This window comes from Polistes fuscatus, unplaced genomic scaffold, assembly GCF_010416935.1.
Source record: "Polistes fuscatus isolate 324 unplaced genomic scaffold, CU_Pfus_HIC Scaffold4, whole genome shotgun sequence".
In the NCBI taxonomy this organism is placed as follows: Eukaryota; Metazoa; Arthropoda; class Insecta; order Hymenoptera; family Vespidae; genus Polistes; species Polistes fuscatus.
The window spans coordinates 1,961,119-1,976,641 of NW_025113118.1; the positions used below are offsets into that span (position 1 = coordinate 1,961,119).

The 15,523-nt window shown below is 30.4% G+C and overlaps 2 protein-coding genes across 2 annotated transcripts in view; one reads left to right on the top strand and one right to left on the bottom strand.

Annotated features, from left to right (window-relative positions):
* Nucleotides 1-15,523, top strand: part of LOC122520596 (synaptotagmin-10-like) — a 33,608-nt gene that overhangs the window by 15,802 nt on the left and 2,283 nt on the right. The window contains exons 2-6 of the mRNA XM_043640710.1: nt 12,079-12,341; nt 12,521-12,667; nt 13,001-13,132; nt 14,882-15,036; nt 15,340-15,508. Of these exons, the coding sequence (XP_043496645.1) occupies nt 12,079-12,341; nt 12,521-12,667; nt 13,001-13,132; nt 14,882-15,036; nt 15,340-15,508 (866 nt within the window). The remainder of the gene's footprint in view (nt 1-12,078; nt 12,342-12,520; nt 12,668-13,000; nt 13,133-14,881; nt 15,037-15,339; nt 15,509-15,523) is intronic.
* On the bottom strand, nt 812-1,731 carry LOC122520597 (adenylate kinase 7-like). The gene is made up of 2 exons (XM_043640711.1): nt 1,084-1,731; nt 812-1,015 (listed from the first exon to the last, which is right to left on the bottom strand). The coding sequence occupies exons 1-2, from the start codon at nt 1,503-1,505 to the stop codon at nt 874-876; spliced, it is 564 nt and encodes a 187-aa protein (XP_043496646.1). The 5' UTR covers nt 1,506-1,731; the 3' UTR covers nt 812-873.

Here is a 15,523-nt window from a genome sequence, read left to right on the forward strand (position 1 = left end):
TCTATTTTTCTTTCCAGATATATTTTTTTGAATAATTGGTATTAAAAAACTATAATAATTTTATAGTAATGTAAATAAGCAACGTTTATCGGAAATGAAGCGAATAATAAATAAAAAATAAATGATAGCTAACTTGTTCAATGTAATATCATCGAGACGTCCATCATTTTGGGCTAAATTGTTTCGTATTTCGTCGAGCTGTCGTTGCAAATCTTCCAACGGGACAGATTCTTCCTTAATATCATTCTCCTCCTCTGTTTGTTCTCCCTTTTCTCCGCTTCGATCCTTGTTTTCTATCAAAGCTGTTTTCTCTTCTATTTCTGCAGACTCGTAAATGTTGAAATTATTTTCACGATACGTTAGATAAATTTGAATTAACTTTATTTGATTAAATGTAAAAAAAAGATAAGATAGAAAAAAAAGAAAAATTAATGACAAATGTGAAAATATTATTATTAAATATCTACCAATTTCTTAATGCTATCATTGATCAAGTTTTTCACATTGATATAGTGCAAACGATAATGCTCAACAAGATAGTGAGCCACTCGAGTTTTCCCGGAGGCTGGCGGCCCAAGGACAATTATTCTCATCGGATGTAGTTCTCTCCACGCTTTATATTCTTTTACAATCGATTCGATATTGTCTGTGAATGGCGTGTCGAAATGCCAGCGTATCCTCTCGAGGACATAAACAGGATCGATATTTAAATCAAGCGTCATCAAATCATAAATTCGTTGAGTGATTTCCGGATATAGGAAGGACTCTTCTAGACCAACGCGTTTCACTTTTCCAGTCGTTAACTCTTTACTGATATGCTGTATAACAATATTGCTTCAAATATATAATAAGATTTTTATCTCCTCATATTTACTACTTTAGTTTAAGGAAAAACAAACATATCAATAAAATGTAATTAATTACTTTGACAATCGCACTCTGAGAAATGATTCCTTGCTCAACAGCCACGATGTACCTTAAAGTTGGCCAATTTTGTATAACGTCGCGAACTATCCTGAAATATGCAGGTATAGTTGAAAATAGAAGAAATTAATTGAATAATAAGATATTCTCGATACTCACGAGATCAAGTCGCGAACGTGAAGAAGAGGAATTCTATTTTTACCATTGCCGATAATTGGTAGAAAAGGTTCATTCAACCAAGCCATTTTAAAAAGATAATGGAGCCCGTTCTGTTCCTCGCCATAAGTGATACCACAACAAATCACAATAGTCTTTAACTTTTGTTTCAAATCGACGCGTTTTTTAACGATAACAACATCCCTTTCGCATCTTAGGTGCTCCTTAAAATTTGGATGTGCTCGTCGCTTTCTGTAATCCACTTCGGTGAATGGCAAATCCGGATCTTCCGGATCCAATGGCTTCGTAAAGGCCCAAGTCATTATTGTTGAAATCAGGATAAAATATCGAGGTATCTTGGTTTTTTCCTTTCTTTTACTTTTTCTACTTTTCTTATTCTCTTTGTTACCAACTTCCGTGACCATATCGCCATCAAAACTTTCTAATATTTCCTGGATGGCTTAAAAATAGATCGAAAAGAGGAGATTAAGAAAAAAAGACAGAAAGAAAGAAAGAATATCGTAAGATAGTTTTGAGAGGAAGCGTAGTTCGAGTACGTGAGCGGAAATTCAATGCTAAGTGATTAATAGATAGAGATACTTTCTTATATCGAAGTAGATAAATAAATTGAATTGGTAGTTAATTCGTATTTGCGAAGAAAACTAAAAGAAATTATTCCGCGATATATTTTTTAATCATCAAAGTATCTAGAAAATTTGAAGATTACTTAGATAAAAAGTATTCTTTGAACAATTACAATGTTTGTATTAAAATCGTACAAGATCTAAATTAAAAAATATATTTCAACAAATTTCTATTTTATTCTATATACGTTAAGTGATTATGTATGAATAATTGAAATCAAAAACACTCCTGTAAAGGGAAATTTTCCCGAGTTTCAAAAATATCACAGAAGGTAATATTCAACAATGCATTCTCCTGTTATGTTATTTTCTATAAGCCTTATATAAGAGTTTAATTCATGTTTTTAATTTTCCCTGGAATTAAATTTGATGTATTCAGTGTCAGTTTTTTATTACGTCGACTTATTATCGAATATTAGTTTATATTAAGGATAAAAAGTAAACGATATCCAATTCTTTTGTAAATTACATAGCTGAATCAGAAAAAAGTTTGTAAGTACTTTAAATAAATTCTATTTGGGATTGCATTCAAAGATTAATATTAATTTTCTACTGTTTCTTTCGTTATCAATATGCTTATTGTTAATATTTTACTGATAAAAAACAGATAAAATGCTCCGAGTTTTACTTATTGTTAAAGATATTTTTGAAAGATCAATAGAAATTACATTTTAATCTTGATATATTCTAACCCATAAATAATTTGTTTTTTTGTGTAAACAAATTTATAGTTACAATAATAGAATGATGTTTTAACTGTATAATAGATATTGTATAAATACATTCTCTTTAAATATATTTTTCCTAAAATTAATCAAAATTTTCTATCGCTGTAAGAGAATTGTCACTGTCTTGTCAAGCAAGTAAATTTTTTTTATAGAAATTTTTTCAATTTTTTACTTATTAAAAAGAGGAAAACAAGAAATTTCTTATTTGAGGAACATAAAAAATGTACGAACCTTCTAATACCCAAGAAGCTTCTTCGATTTGACTCCGATCTTGTGTAATATCGTAAATAATAATTCCACATTTCATCAACTCACACAATAGAATCTCACGACTGTCTGTGTCTTTAATAATTCTCGTTACTTCTTCGGGATAAGGATACTGGAAATAAAGATATCAGATATAGAATTTCAGCTGGGACAAAAATATTCGATTACAACAAAAGCTCGAATACAATATGAAAATAATGACGAGCAATTTAAATCATCTCTTGCCTCATTTCTAAATTTGAAGAATAAAATATTTGCATTCTGAGTTTTATCGATCTAGCAAGTTATATTTTATCGGGTGGTGTAATATCTTTTTTCTTTTCCGATAAAAATATTTTTTTATTTGTATCAAATTTAACGAATCTTATCATTTTATTTTATATATAAAAAAGAATTTCTCGAAAAGATTAAAAGTATCGATCTAAATTTCACGATAAAATAACTTCAAATATCTGTGAAATGAAAACAAAGTAAGACAGGTTCAGGACGATGGATAAAAATATTCCGGTTATAAGATACTCACAATAAAGACATCATTTTCTAATCTGCCAATAATCTTAAAAATTTCTTAGTTATTAAAACTTTTCACAAAGATGTGCACGATGTAAAGGGAAAATAAATTTCGAATAATTTCATCGAAACTTATTTGTCGAACAAATGTTATATTCGATGCTAATAAATTTAATCCGTTATTTATTTTACATTGAATGAATTATAAAAGATACTTCATTAATATGGAATTTAAAGCAAATCGTACGATCTAATAGGTATTTGTTCTATTCTTATTTTTTCTTTCACATTGCTTATCTTGTCAGATGATGTTGAGACGTTGATTAAACTAACAAGAAGATCGAAGGGTTCTTGTACCTTATACTCCTGAAGCGTACCAATCACTTCATACTTTTGCAAAGGTTTCTGCTTGCTTCGTTCAAATTCCACGGTCCTTTTTTCTCTTTTCTTGTCGTTCACGTGCGTCTCGCCCAAGTCCTCGCCCTCTTTTATTTCGTTTTCCTCCTCCTCCTCCTCCTCCTCCTCGACTTTTACCTCATCTTCAAGCTCATTATCCGTGGTGTCTACCGCTCCTCCACCAATTTTTGGATTAATGTAAGGCAGCCCCGACAATGCCTAAAAATTTAACCTACACTGTATTCTTTACTTTTGCTAGAAATAACACTTTACACTTTACGAGCGTGATTCTTAATACCAAAATCTATTTGAAATTTTTTAAAGTTTGAGAAAGTTGTTTAAAAATAAAAACATTTCACGAAGAAACGTTTTTCGTCATTTCTTAAAAACGATAGTCGACATTTTGAAAGATAGGATTTAATTTCGATTCATAAGATTTGCAAAGAATAAATTATTAATTATAAATTAGTATTGTATATAACAAAATATAATAGAAAATTTTAGTTTTATTAATAATTTTATTAATAATACGTTCGGATAAATGGAAATGATGCAATTAATTTTTTGAAATAATAAAAAAAAAGGAAGGAGCGAGTAGAGAAATGGTTAAAACGATCCATTGTTCATTATATGAATAATTAAAAGTATGTTATTATAAGAGAAGAAATCAAAGGGATCTCTTTATGCATCTGAAAAGTATAATTCGGTTAAAATTTTTAAGGGATGAAAGATTCACTTATATTTCTCTTACACTATAATGTCAAATCTTGGAAAACCTTTGAAGTTTAATTTGATATTTTTGCATAAGGCTCAACGCGATATCTTTCATGAGTGCAAAGCGAGAAAACGATATTATATATCGTGAAACAGCTATTATACAGTTTTTATGAGTTTTTCTATGCGAAAGTCTTTATGTATAAGTGTGTATTCTCATCAACCATGGAGCTTTACGACTTTGCGTTCGCGCTTTTCTCTGTTCTTTGTAAGAAGAAAAATAATTAGTCTCGTTCGTCAGTGTCAAATGTCATGAACAACTGCCATTAGCTGTGGAAAGAAAGAAATTAAAAAATAAGAAACTTCGACCAGTCGGTGTTTAAAGTCATGATTTTATGAGGAGACACCTAAAGAAATTAAAACTATGTAAAAAGTAATAAAGGAAAGGTAGATTTTTAAACAATAATTTTCCATCAAAATAACTATCAAATTTATCTATACTTTATATTTACGTATTTTCAAATAAAATTATATGAAAAACCAAAAACATCGAACAAGATTTGATAAAATGTGAATAAAATAATTGATTTATCTGTTATGAAATTAAATCACTTTTTTATTCTTCACCTATATTTGGAGGAGAAGTTTTTTTTATTAGATAAAAAGGAGATGTTCTAGCTAATATAATACTAATTCAGAAAGTGATATTAAGTTTAAACTTTACTCTATCTTATTAATAGTTAAAATATCAGAAACTCAATCTTGAACTTGAAGCTACCGCAAGCAATATCACGTAATATCCAAATGTAATGTAAACTCGCATGTAGATATAATATAATAGTATACAATGCTTTTTAGCATGGAGTTAATTTAACTTTTGCAACGTAACATGATACCTACCATATCCTTGTATTTATTATTACATTTTATTATATACTGTTTCAAATAATTAAGATATCTCTTGATTAAAATTAAAAGATCATACTTACTAATGCTAATTTCTTGCCATGATAGCTGTCAACATGATTAATAAATATTCTCCAAGGAAAAAAATCTTGATCCTCCTGGACATTGATTGTATCAACCTTTATTTCTGAGTTGTTTGATATATTTGAAAATATATTTTTTTCTTTATTATTTGTATTTACTTCAAAGGACATTTTTTATTTATTTCCCTAACCACGTCGCTATAAAGCGAAAAAAAGTAATTTAAATCGCTTCGGATGCACGACTTCAATTCGGAATTGATTCAAGTTATAAAAATAAAAACAAAAAAATAAAAACGAAACGCACGACGCTTGAATTGTGTTACCATGACGTAGTATTTACAATCAACAAAAACACAATTTGAATGAAAGTGTTGAATGTAAATAAAAAGCTTCATGTCTAAATAATATATCTTAATGTCGGCAGGTGTCAAAGAAAAATAAAAAAAACAATTCGTATTTTAAACGCTTAAAATATTTCACAAAAATAAAACCTTCAATCAATCGTGTACAGGAATTACAGGAAGTTTGCAATCATTCTTTTGCCTTTCACAAAATACTTTCTTCTAACCATATAGCCTAGAAAATTATTAAGATGTTTTATAAGCCAACGCAAAAATCATTTATCATGATTAAAGAAAGCTTTAGCATTAAGTAAAAACTTACTTTATATCTCCTTCTTTGTTTTTTACTAAATCTTAGAAACAATAAGGCAGACCCTTCAAAATTGCTGATCATTTATACAGTAGATATTTATTACATAACGTCAATCGCGAGAGAAGTTGAAGGAGAGCTAGGCAATTGATAGTTCTTGTTACATGCAATATTAGACCATAAATTTTAGAGCTTGTAATTTCATAGAAGGAAGGGATGAATAGGGATAGATAGATGAAGAGCAGAGAAAGTGAAATTACTTCGATTGAATGAGATATGTAGAATTCTGAAATTCTGTGGTCCTTTGTAAGAGTCGTAAAGCTATCGTATTTCTCTGTAAACGATTCAGTGTACGATTACTAAGAAATAGATTTCTCTGATAGAATTTATATTTCTCTCTCTCTCCCGCGAATAATCAATCAGGTGTTACAAAAGAAAGAAAAAGAAAAAGAAAGAGATAAAATAAGTGAGAATGAAAAAAAGAAAAAAAAATATATAGGAAGAATTAAGTAAATCGGACGGTCAGGGTCGCAGCTAGTTTGTAGTATGACGCAAACAGTAATTCTCATTCTATCTCTGTCACCAGCATTTATTTCACCAGCGCAATAGCTATACGCGCATGGAATCGATTATGGCTTACGACTATTGGTGCTCGACTTTTGGTGAACACGCGATGTAAAAGTGAAGGACGATGAGATCTATCGAAAGATGTATACTTACTTGTCTATATGCACGGCTTTAAAATGCATTTACGACCCAAGTAATCTCTCATAACGAGAATTTGATGCGTTCTGTTCTATATCGATAACGTTAACTATTTTCTTCTTCGATCATTATATTCCTTGTTTTCTTACCTGACGATAAAGTCATTAGAGCTGATTAAAGGAAAATTGTCAATTAGGGAAGATATTGTAGCGCTTATTTATTAGAAAAAAAAATCAATATTATATCGACCTCCAATTTTCTATATTTACTTGTATCATCAATAAGTAATTAGTATTGATGAGAAAATTTGTGATTAGTTCACGCTCTAAATGTCTGACAATTTTAACCAAGAAAAGATAAGAAGATTCAATTTAAGAGAGATGTTATTGTGTTGCAACTAACAGAGTGGCTAGTTCTTTTACGAATATTGATAATCGAATCGAATATATAACACGTTGCTAAAGATTAATTTGAAAGATTAACCGAACCAATAGTTGCTTCGTTTTAAAGTAGATGAAACAATGTTTTCTTTACTCTTATTTTACGTATTACGAAAGTTTACTTTACTTTTCTTTCATTCTTTTCTCATTTTTACTTTCTTTTTTTACTTTAACTACTTCGATGTAATTACCTGACATGTTTTTTCATGCTCATTATTTCGAATTAGTGAACACGAATAATCGACCCTTTCAAACCTTCCCTCAACTTCGTTTATATACGAATTTGTGGGACTCATGTTACGTCGAGAACGTTGAATGCGCAGGAAAGGATGGAATTAAATTACGCTCGCCATAAATGGAATAGTCTATGTACATACGTTAATATATGTCAAGCTTTTCGCCAAATTATTTAGCAAGCCAACTCGCTCACGGTGTTAGATATACTTTTACCTTAAATAGAACTTTAATCATTTTTCCGAATAATTCTTCATAAATGTTTCATTATTAAAAATATTTTGTATTCGTAGAAACAAATCAACGAATTTTTGTAAATATTACAATACAAATATAATTAATATTAGCATATTTTTGTAAAATATTGCTTGTGCAATATTGTAATAAATATTCTAAAATATATTACCTTAACATTCTGTTCTGTTAAAAATATGTATTAAAAAAAAAACAAAATTTTGAAGAGAAAAAAAGAAAAACGCTAAGCTATTAATATTACGCGTCACTGTCTCCCTAATCTTGGTACTTTATAACTCAAGAAAAGTCGTTAAAATTCCGTGTTTTCCATACAAGTATTGATCGATCATGTCACGCAATGTTTCAACTTCGTACTTTCACTGTTCACAAGAAAGAAATAGTCTAACCCCTTCTAAAACTAAAAAATCTATCAACAACGAATCAATACTCCAACATTTTGACAGATTGATTACGGAACACTTGGAAATGCGAAAGTAATTAACCATTAATTAAATAATATTGTAGATATATATATACTTAGATTTATATCTAAGTATGCATGTAATGTAGCAATTGATTTCGCCTGAAAAGAAAATGTTAAATTCTGAACTCAATTTCAAGATCCATTTTTATTTTTATTAGGTTAACAATCATTCATATTTATTCTTAGACATTTAAGGATTTTAAATTACTTATGAATAAAATACTTTATTCAGTAACATTTGTAACAAACAAAAATAAATTGATAAATCCATAATGAAATTTTTTTCAAAATTGAAATCAACGATAATAATCAAATTGATACGAGAATGAAAATAAAAAAAAATCAATATATGAAAACAAATACAGAAGCAATGCACCAGTTATTCAACGTCCATCAGACTCGTATGCGAGGACTCTAACCACAAGCATGAGCAAGGTCGACATAGTGGAAGAGTTGAACGTTCCTGGTAACAATGAGTTGATCGAAGCTGCAGAACATTTAATTAAAGCCGAAGAGGACGCAAGATTTGCTGAAAAATTGGCTGCCGCGAAAGCTGCTGTTGCTGCAGTACCACCGGAAATGGCAGAGGAAGCTGCACTTGCCGCTGGTCAGAGTTATCGAACAGAAACAATTGGTATGATCAAAAAAGAGATACCCGGTGATATAATGATAGAAGTACTCGGTTATGTTGGAATTACTAAGCCGAAAGAGAACAAAAATCTATCACCTTTTTGTATCTGTCGATGAGTCGAATAATCAATTAAAGTGTGATTATCTTATTTTTCTTTTTTTTTTAATGATACTTATGGTATTTTAATCAATTTTGCTGTCTTTGTATTGGATTATTTTAATTCGATATTAGTTAATAAAGATATATACAAACAAACACATAATTATACGATGGTTATTGGTTATTTTAGAGTTGTAATTGCATACGTAATTAGATATCCCAAGATTCGTCTGACATTCGACAAATAATTGATCTTTCATATTCTTCACATTTTAATATCTTATATCCATAGATCTTACGATAGAAAATATGAAACCTCGATTTTATCTCTAGCGGTATAAAAATGGTTATTAAAGTTTCGTAATTAGATTCATCATTTCATTATATAGCCACTCCAAAGCATTTATCTCCCTCTAGCAAGTATCTTTATATCCTTCTTTTTAGCTATCTTCTACAGAACACGATAAAAACTATGCTTTATCTCGTGTAATCATTATTTTTGATTTATAAATTAACGAATGTTTTCGACTGTAAGCGAAAAATGTTTAGAGTCAAGTTTTTAATAAACAAGTAAAAGCTTTCGTAATCTTAACAAAAGGGCTAACACTCAAACAGGCAAATAAATTGTACGAAATAGAAAAGAAAAAGAGACTTGGTTTCTCTTTACAAGCTCGTAACCACAAGACATGGATGTGATACATTATTCTCCCTTTCTCTTTCACGTAGGACGAGCGAGCACAATAATGCCCATTGCATACTTTCTGCGTTCTTTTCTCCTCTTCTTTCAACTCCTCCTCATTCTCCTCCTCATCCTGTTATATGAAATAGCTGGGAACTAGAGACAAGATTTTTTAACATTGAATTTTGGCACAACTTAACGATTTATTCCTCATATTATTACGATGCCTGTGCAATAGATGCGAAATACCTTTCACTATTCTTCAATATCCTCGATAAAAGAATTTTGTTAAGAATTTACCATTTTAATACTTATATTAAATTAATATTTTACGATCTGTAATTTTTTCTCATACAATAACGATATAATATTTTACATTTTTTTTCAAATGTTGATAATTATTTCTCAATTTAAAACAATTCAATTGTTTTTTCTAACGTTAAAATATTTCTAATAATTATTTATTCGAACAATTAAGTTAGATGGTAAATATTATGTAACGTTATGCTCATCTTAAGACAGAGTGAGTGGTATTATAGCTATGCTATAATGGAAAGTATCTATACGATGCGTGCCCACTACATGAGCAGCTGGTTGCGTAAGTAAGCAAACATTCTATCCTATGGGTTACTATGATGGTAGTCCAAGTAGGAGTTTAAACCCACAAGTTTTCCAACTATCGACCCCACCTTGCAATTTTCGCACGTCAAGATATCTTCTTTAGTAACTTACTTAGAAATTAGTTTAGATCATTTTCGTCCTTTCTCATCGATATTTCTATGAAATTAAATAAACTTTTGCGTTACTTCGTTCTTTATTAATAGTTCTCGCTAATATGAATCTCAAAAATTGTTTGTTTCAAGTTTTCCCTAAAGTATACACACACACACACACAAACATCTTTCAAAAATTTTATTATTATATTTAAGAATTGTAACATGTAATATATATTATATATTATACATTTTTTATTATAAATACAGTGACCATCCATTTATTATGTATATGTTACCGAAATAGTGGGAATTCAGACAATGTTAGCAATTCGCCGGCATTACCCCCAATGCAAAGCGTTTTTTGACAATTTAGGAAACAGAAGAATTTTTACGGACTTTTCCTAAGCATTGAATATAATACTTAGACATTCTATAGAACACGAAATGCTATTTAGGCAATATTGAAAATAATACATTATCGGGCAACAGGCACACACACCCCCGTTCCCAGACACACATACAAAAGCGAGCATTGAGCGGGTTTTTGAGACTTTGTGTGCCGCTATACTATGCGTACCTCTATAAACTGAAATTTAGTTAATGCTGGTGTGTTATTATGTAGGGCCCACTGTTACTTATCGTAGTAGATTATATTACGTTTAGATCGATATTCATAGAGATTTCCATGGAAAATCTGTATCTTTTGTTCCTTATCGTACCGGAAGATAAGCGAATTTAGAAGGAAATATTTCATATCAGCTTTTTTACTTTACCGGTTTCTCATTTGTCATTCTCAAGAATTTCTAGGAAATGTGAGAGATATGAATATATTTCCGACATTGTCAAAAAACGCTTTGCATTGAGAACAATGCAGGGAATTGCTAACATTGCCTGATTTTCCACTATTCCGGTAACATTTTAGGTCTACAACTTTGCTTCCGCGGTTTTTCTATAGAGTGTTTTAGCGGTTAGTTAGTGGTCGAAATAAATAGATCATAGACCTCATACAATAAGCTTGGGCATCTGTCAACATAATCCCATTAAAACATTATTCGATTTATGTTTTAACTAAAAGTTGTTCTCGATTGAAAATGTCAGTTTACGAGCCAAATTCTCGTCATTTGCGGGAGGCTTTAATTTTTTGCGTTTGAGCAGAGCATTGAAAGACAAACGGCCAAAATACAACGAGAGACACGATAAAGTGATTTTTCAGCATGACAATTCCTGACCACATGTTTCTGAAGTGGTCAAAACATACTTGGATACGTTGATATGAGAAAACCTACCCACCCCGCTGTATTCTCCAAACGTTGCTCCCTCTGACTATCACTTGTTTCGATCAATATCACAAAACCTTGCTGACCAGCACTTCCGATATTATAAAGAAGTATAAAATTACATCGATTCTTGGATCGCTTCAAAAGATGAACAGTTTTTTCAACATGGAATTCGTACGCTGTTCAAAAGATACGAGAAAGAGTGACCAGCGATGGACAGTACTTTGAATCATAAATGTATAACCAGTTCTTTACAATAAAGCCTCGAATTTAGGAAAAAAAACGACGGAAACAAAGTTGTACACCTAATATATATTTAATAATTGCATTAAATCGAAGTAATTACATTGATTGATTTTAAGCAATCACATTCAGGATGTTAATGTAAATGAGAACGATTAAAACGTATAATTGAATTTTATAAAATAGAATTAGCTGATCTTTCCAAAGAAAAAAATTTATTGAAATTGAAAATTTATAAACATTTATGAATATCTATAAATTTTGGCTACATGTTCTGTTTAAAAAAATTATATATATCGTTTATTATTGTACGATCATTCATACTTGTTAATTGGAAGATTATATCATTTTTCACAGAAGAGTGGAGTGAAAGCTTTCCATATCAACTGCTGGTAGGAACTGGAGTTGCCTTGATGGCGTTAGTTCTTTTAGCTGCAATTAGCTTTCAATGCTCTTCTACTTGGAGATGGCTGTTGGGTGTTGCTCGTCCTGAAAACGATGAAGATGCAAATGGTGATTTGTCTCAGCAAAATGCTATTCGCATAAGTCACTCCTTGCCGGATTTACAATCGGAGCCGATTACTCATGAATACGTTCAAGAACAAAAGGACAGTAAGAAGGTATCAACAATTTTTAACAAGTATAATAAACGATTAGATAATAATTATTTTTAGATTTTGTTATGTTTTCTTAAAACTGTTACTTCAATATTTTTTTCTTGTAATTACTAATATATCTATCAAAGCTACAGGAATAGTAATATTCGTTGCTAACAATAAAATATATTTCTTGTGTATAGGTATTACGTCAAACCACTTTACCAATTGTTCCAATGCGCCACCAAAGTTTTCAACGACAATTGTCTCATCGTCTCGACTTGCCCAGTATCAAATTCAGTATCTGCAGTCTGGAAAATCGTAGTGATTCTAGTCTCGGCCTTATCAGGGTAAGTTTGTGCTACCGACAACTTGAAAATGATTAAATACAAAGAGAATCTTGAATATACATGAAATATTATACGAATACGTTCAAAGACTATATCGTGTTATTAGTAGGTATAGACTGAGTTCATATGTTTTTTAATAATCATTTTACCTGATAAAAATGAGTCATATTATTCGATCGTGGTGGTAAATATTAATTACGCACAAAATTTCTATCACAAATGTAGCTTCACTCTTGCATGTTTTCTCATTTCTCATTTAGTATAAATAGAAATGTTTTACAAAATACCATCGCTAAAGTTTTGTTTGAAATAACCTTGCCATTAATGTTATAGCCGGAACTCTACAAAAAGGATCTTGTGAGGCAGGAAAGCACGGAGAGTTCTAGTACTACAGAAATGGAATACGCCGGAAAGCTACATTTCGCTCTTCGTTACGATAAGGAAATCGACGGTCTCGTCGTTAAGGTAAGTTCTACGGTTTCACGGGTAACCTTAAAGACGTTAGTGATAGAGCTTCGCAAGATTTTCAAGAATTTCACTGTCGCGTTAAAATATATCCAAATTAAATGCGGACTAAGTAAACTTATAGTTTAAAAAACATTTACACGTTCCTCTCATTTCATTACGAAATAAATAAATCAAGGACTATTTATAAGGATACTTTTAAAGGAATCATAAATAACGTCCCGGTTGTTTCGTAATCAAATAGTTGACGCATTTGAATTTCTAAACATTTAAAAAGATGATGAATAATAAATGAAATTCATGCTTGAAGGCGGTGACTGACATTCATTCGTTCGGTTTCATTCTTAACTAGTTAAAAAATTGTGTCAACGTGTTCATTCACGATGTAACACGCACGCGAACCTCTAAGGAGAGTTAATGCTTTACGTGTGACTCGATACGTTGTATTAAAGGAGAACAAAATTCCTCTAAAGGACGCGACAATGTGTGAAAGGAGAACACGAGAACTAACCCACGACTTTGTTCGAATCGAGTTCTTTGTTCACTAGTAATTTAATCGAATGGTTGAAAATGTTATAGTGTTCTTCTATCATCTTTCGTCTTCGTTGATTAGATTAAGTCTTTTAAACTGATTAGAAAATTCAGTTAGTTTCTTCTACAGTGTTTGTGATCAATCTAACTTCTTTCTTTGGATATCTCGAGTTGACAAATTTATTTGAAAGATTTTGATCTTTACTACTTAGATCAATCTCCATAAATAAGAATATTTTAACATTGATTTCGAACGTTAACAAGATTATTACTATTAACGACTAACTAGGCTATGTAAGTTTAATTAAACGATGATCATTAAATACTATTAGATACACACGAGTAAACTTGGTAAGATTAATGAACTAACTAAACGCGATTTATTTACGTTAAATCACGTGAGTCCTTTTAAAATCGTCTTCATTATCAAACACATTGAGTAACACAAATGTTCGTAAGAAATTATTGGCCTTTGAAAGAGAAATAAAGATAAATAGACAACAGGAGGGGAAAAAGATTGAAAGAAGTACACGCTCATTACGGTCACATTCGTTCTTTTACAAATAGTCGATGTACGCGAAATGTTGCAATTGAGAAACGTAAGCATGTATTACTATACTATACTATATCACCTACACCTTTTGACATATTTCTTCAACTTCATTCATAAAAAGGCTCGTAAGAAAAACGAAGGTGAAACGAAAGGCCCACGCTACAATGCCTCGTAACATCTTCCTTATGAAAGAATAGATAATTATAAGTTTTTATTAAAGTTACAATTATTACTGTGTTCTTTTTTTTTTATATTATAATTTGTTAGAAATTTTGAATATAACTTTTTCGTGAAATATAATAAGTATAATATAAAAGGAAGAGAGAAAAAATTAATGTGGTTAATAACCCAAAAAAATCCTGAACATTAGTAATAACTGTATTTTGAAAGTAATCGAATAAAAAGATTTAAAAAGTCTTTTATTGTGAATATAATGGTAAAGTCATTAAAACGAGAAATAACGATGGTACGTCTATGAAAAGGAAATTACAGAAAATTTTTATGTAACGAGAAAAGTATGAAACTCAATCAGTCTCGGATTCGTCCACTTCCTCGTATCTCTAAACGAAAAAAAACTTCACCTTTCCCCAGATGAGTAGTTGGTATATTAATGTTGTTAGCTTAACAAGGACTTAGATTAATTATTAAGTTGACTTTTAAATTAGGTTTTAGAAGCTCGAGAATTGCCGGTGAAAGATGTAACAGGTAGTAGTGATCCTTATATAAAGGTATACCTCCTACCAGATCGAAAGAAAAAGTATCAAACGAAGGTTCATCGAAAAAACTTAAACCCGATCTTCAACGAAACATTTATTTTCAGGTAAGTTTAACTGTTCTTTTTTTCTAATCGATCAATCTTATATTGCTTTCCTTCGTTGCCTCGATTTTTTTTTAGGAAAATTTTAGGAAGGGAAATTTTAAAAATATCATTTTATTTATTATATCAATATTATATCATTTTATCTAGCATTTATGTAATATATCGATAAAGTTAATATTCCTATTGATAATATTTCATTATTGTACTTTGCTGTTATTCTTATAAATCTTTCATTGTTATAATCAACAACAAAATTTGATATATAAATAGTTATTTTTATTTAACGTCATTTTATTTCTTTAGTGTTCCTTACGAGGAAGTGAAGGAACGCTATTTACAATTTTCCGTCTACGACTTCGACCGTTTCTCTCGACATGACCTCATTGGCCAAGTAGTCCTTAAAGGATTGTTAGATTGCACCGACCTTGAGCAAGAAATCGAGTACACGATGAATATTCTTTCTGCACCACAGGTAGTTTAAATCGTT

Excerpts from the sequence above, each read along its gene's own strand:
- LOC122520597 (XM_043640711.1), bottom strand. The coding sequence starts at position 1,505 with ATGGTCACGGAAGTTGGTAACAAAGAGAATAAGAAAAGTAGAAAAAGT. Across the intron at positions 1,016-1,083 it reads CACGTTCGCGACTTGATCTC|GATAGTTCGCGACGTTATAC; the intron begins GTGAGTATCGAG and ends TGCATATTTCAG.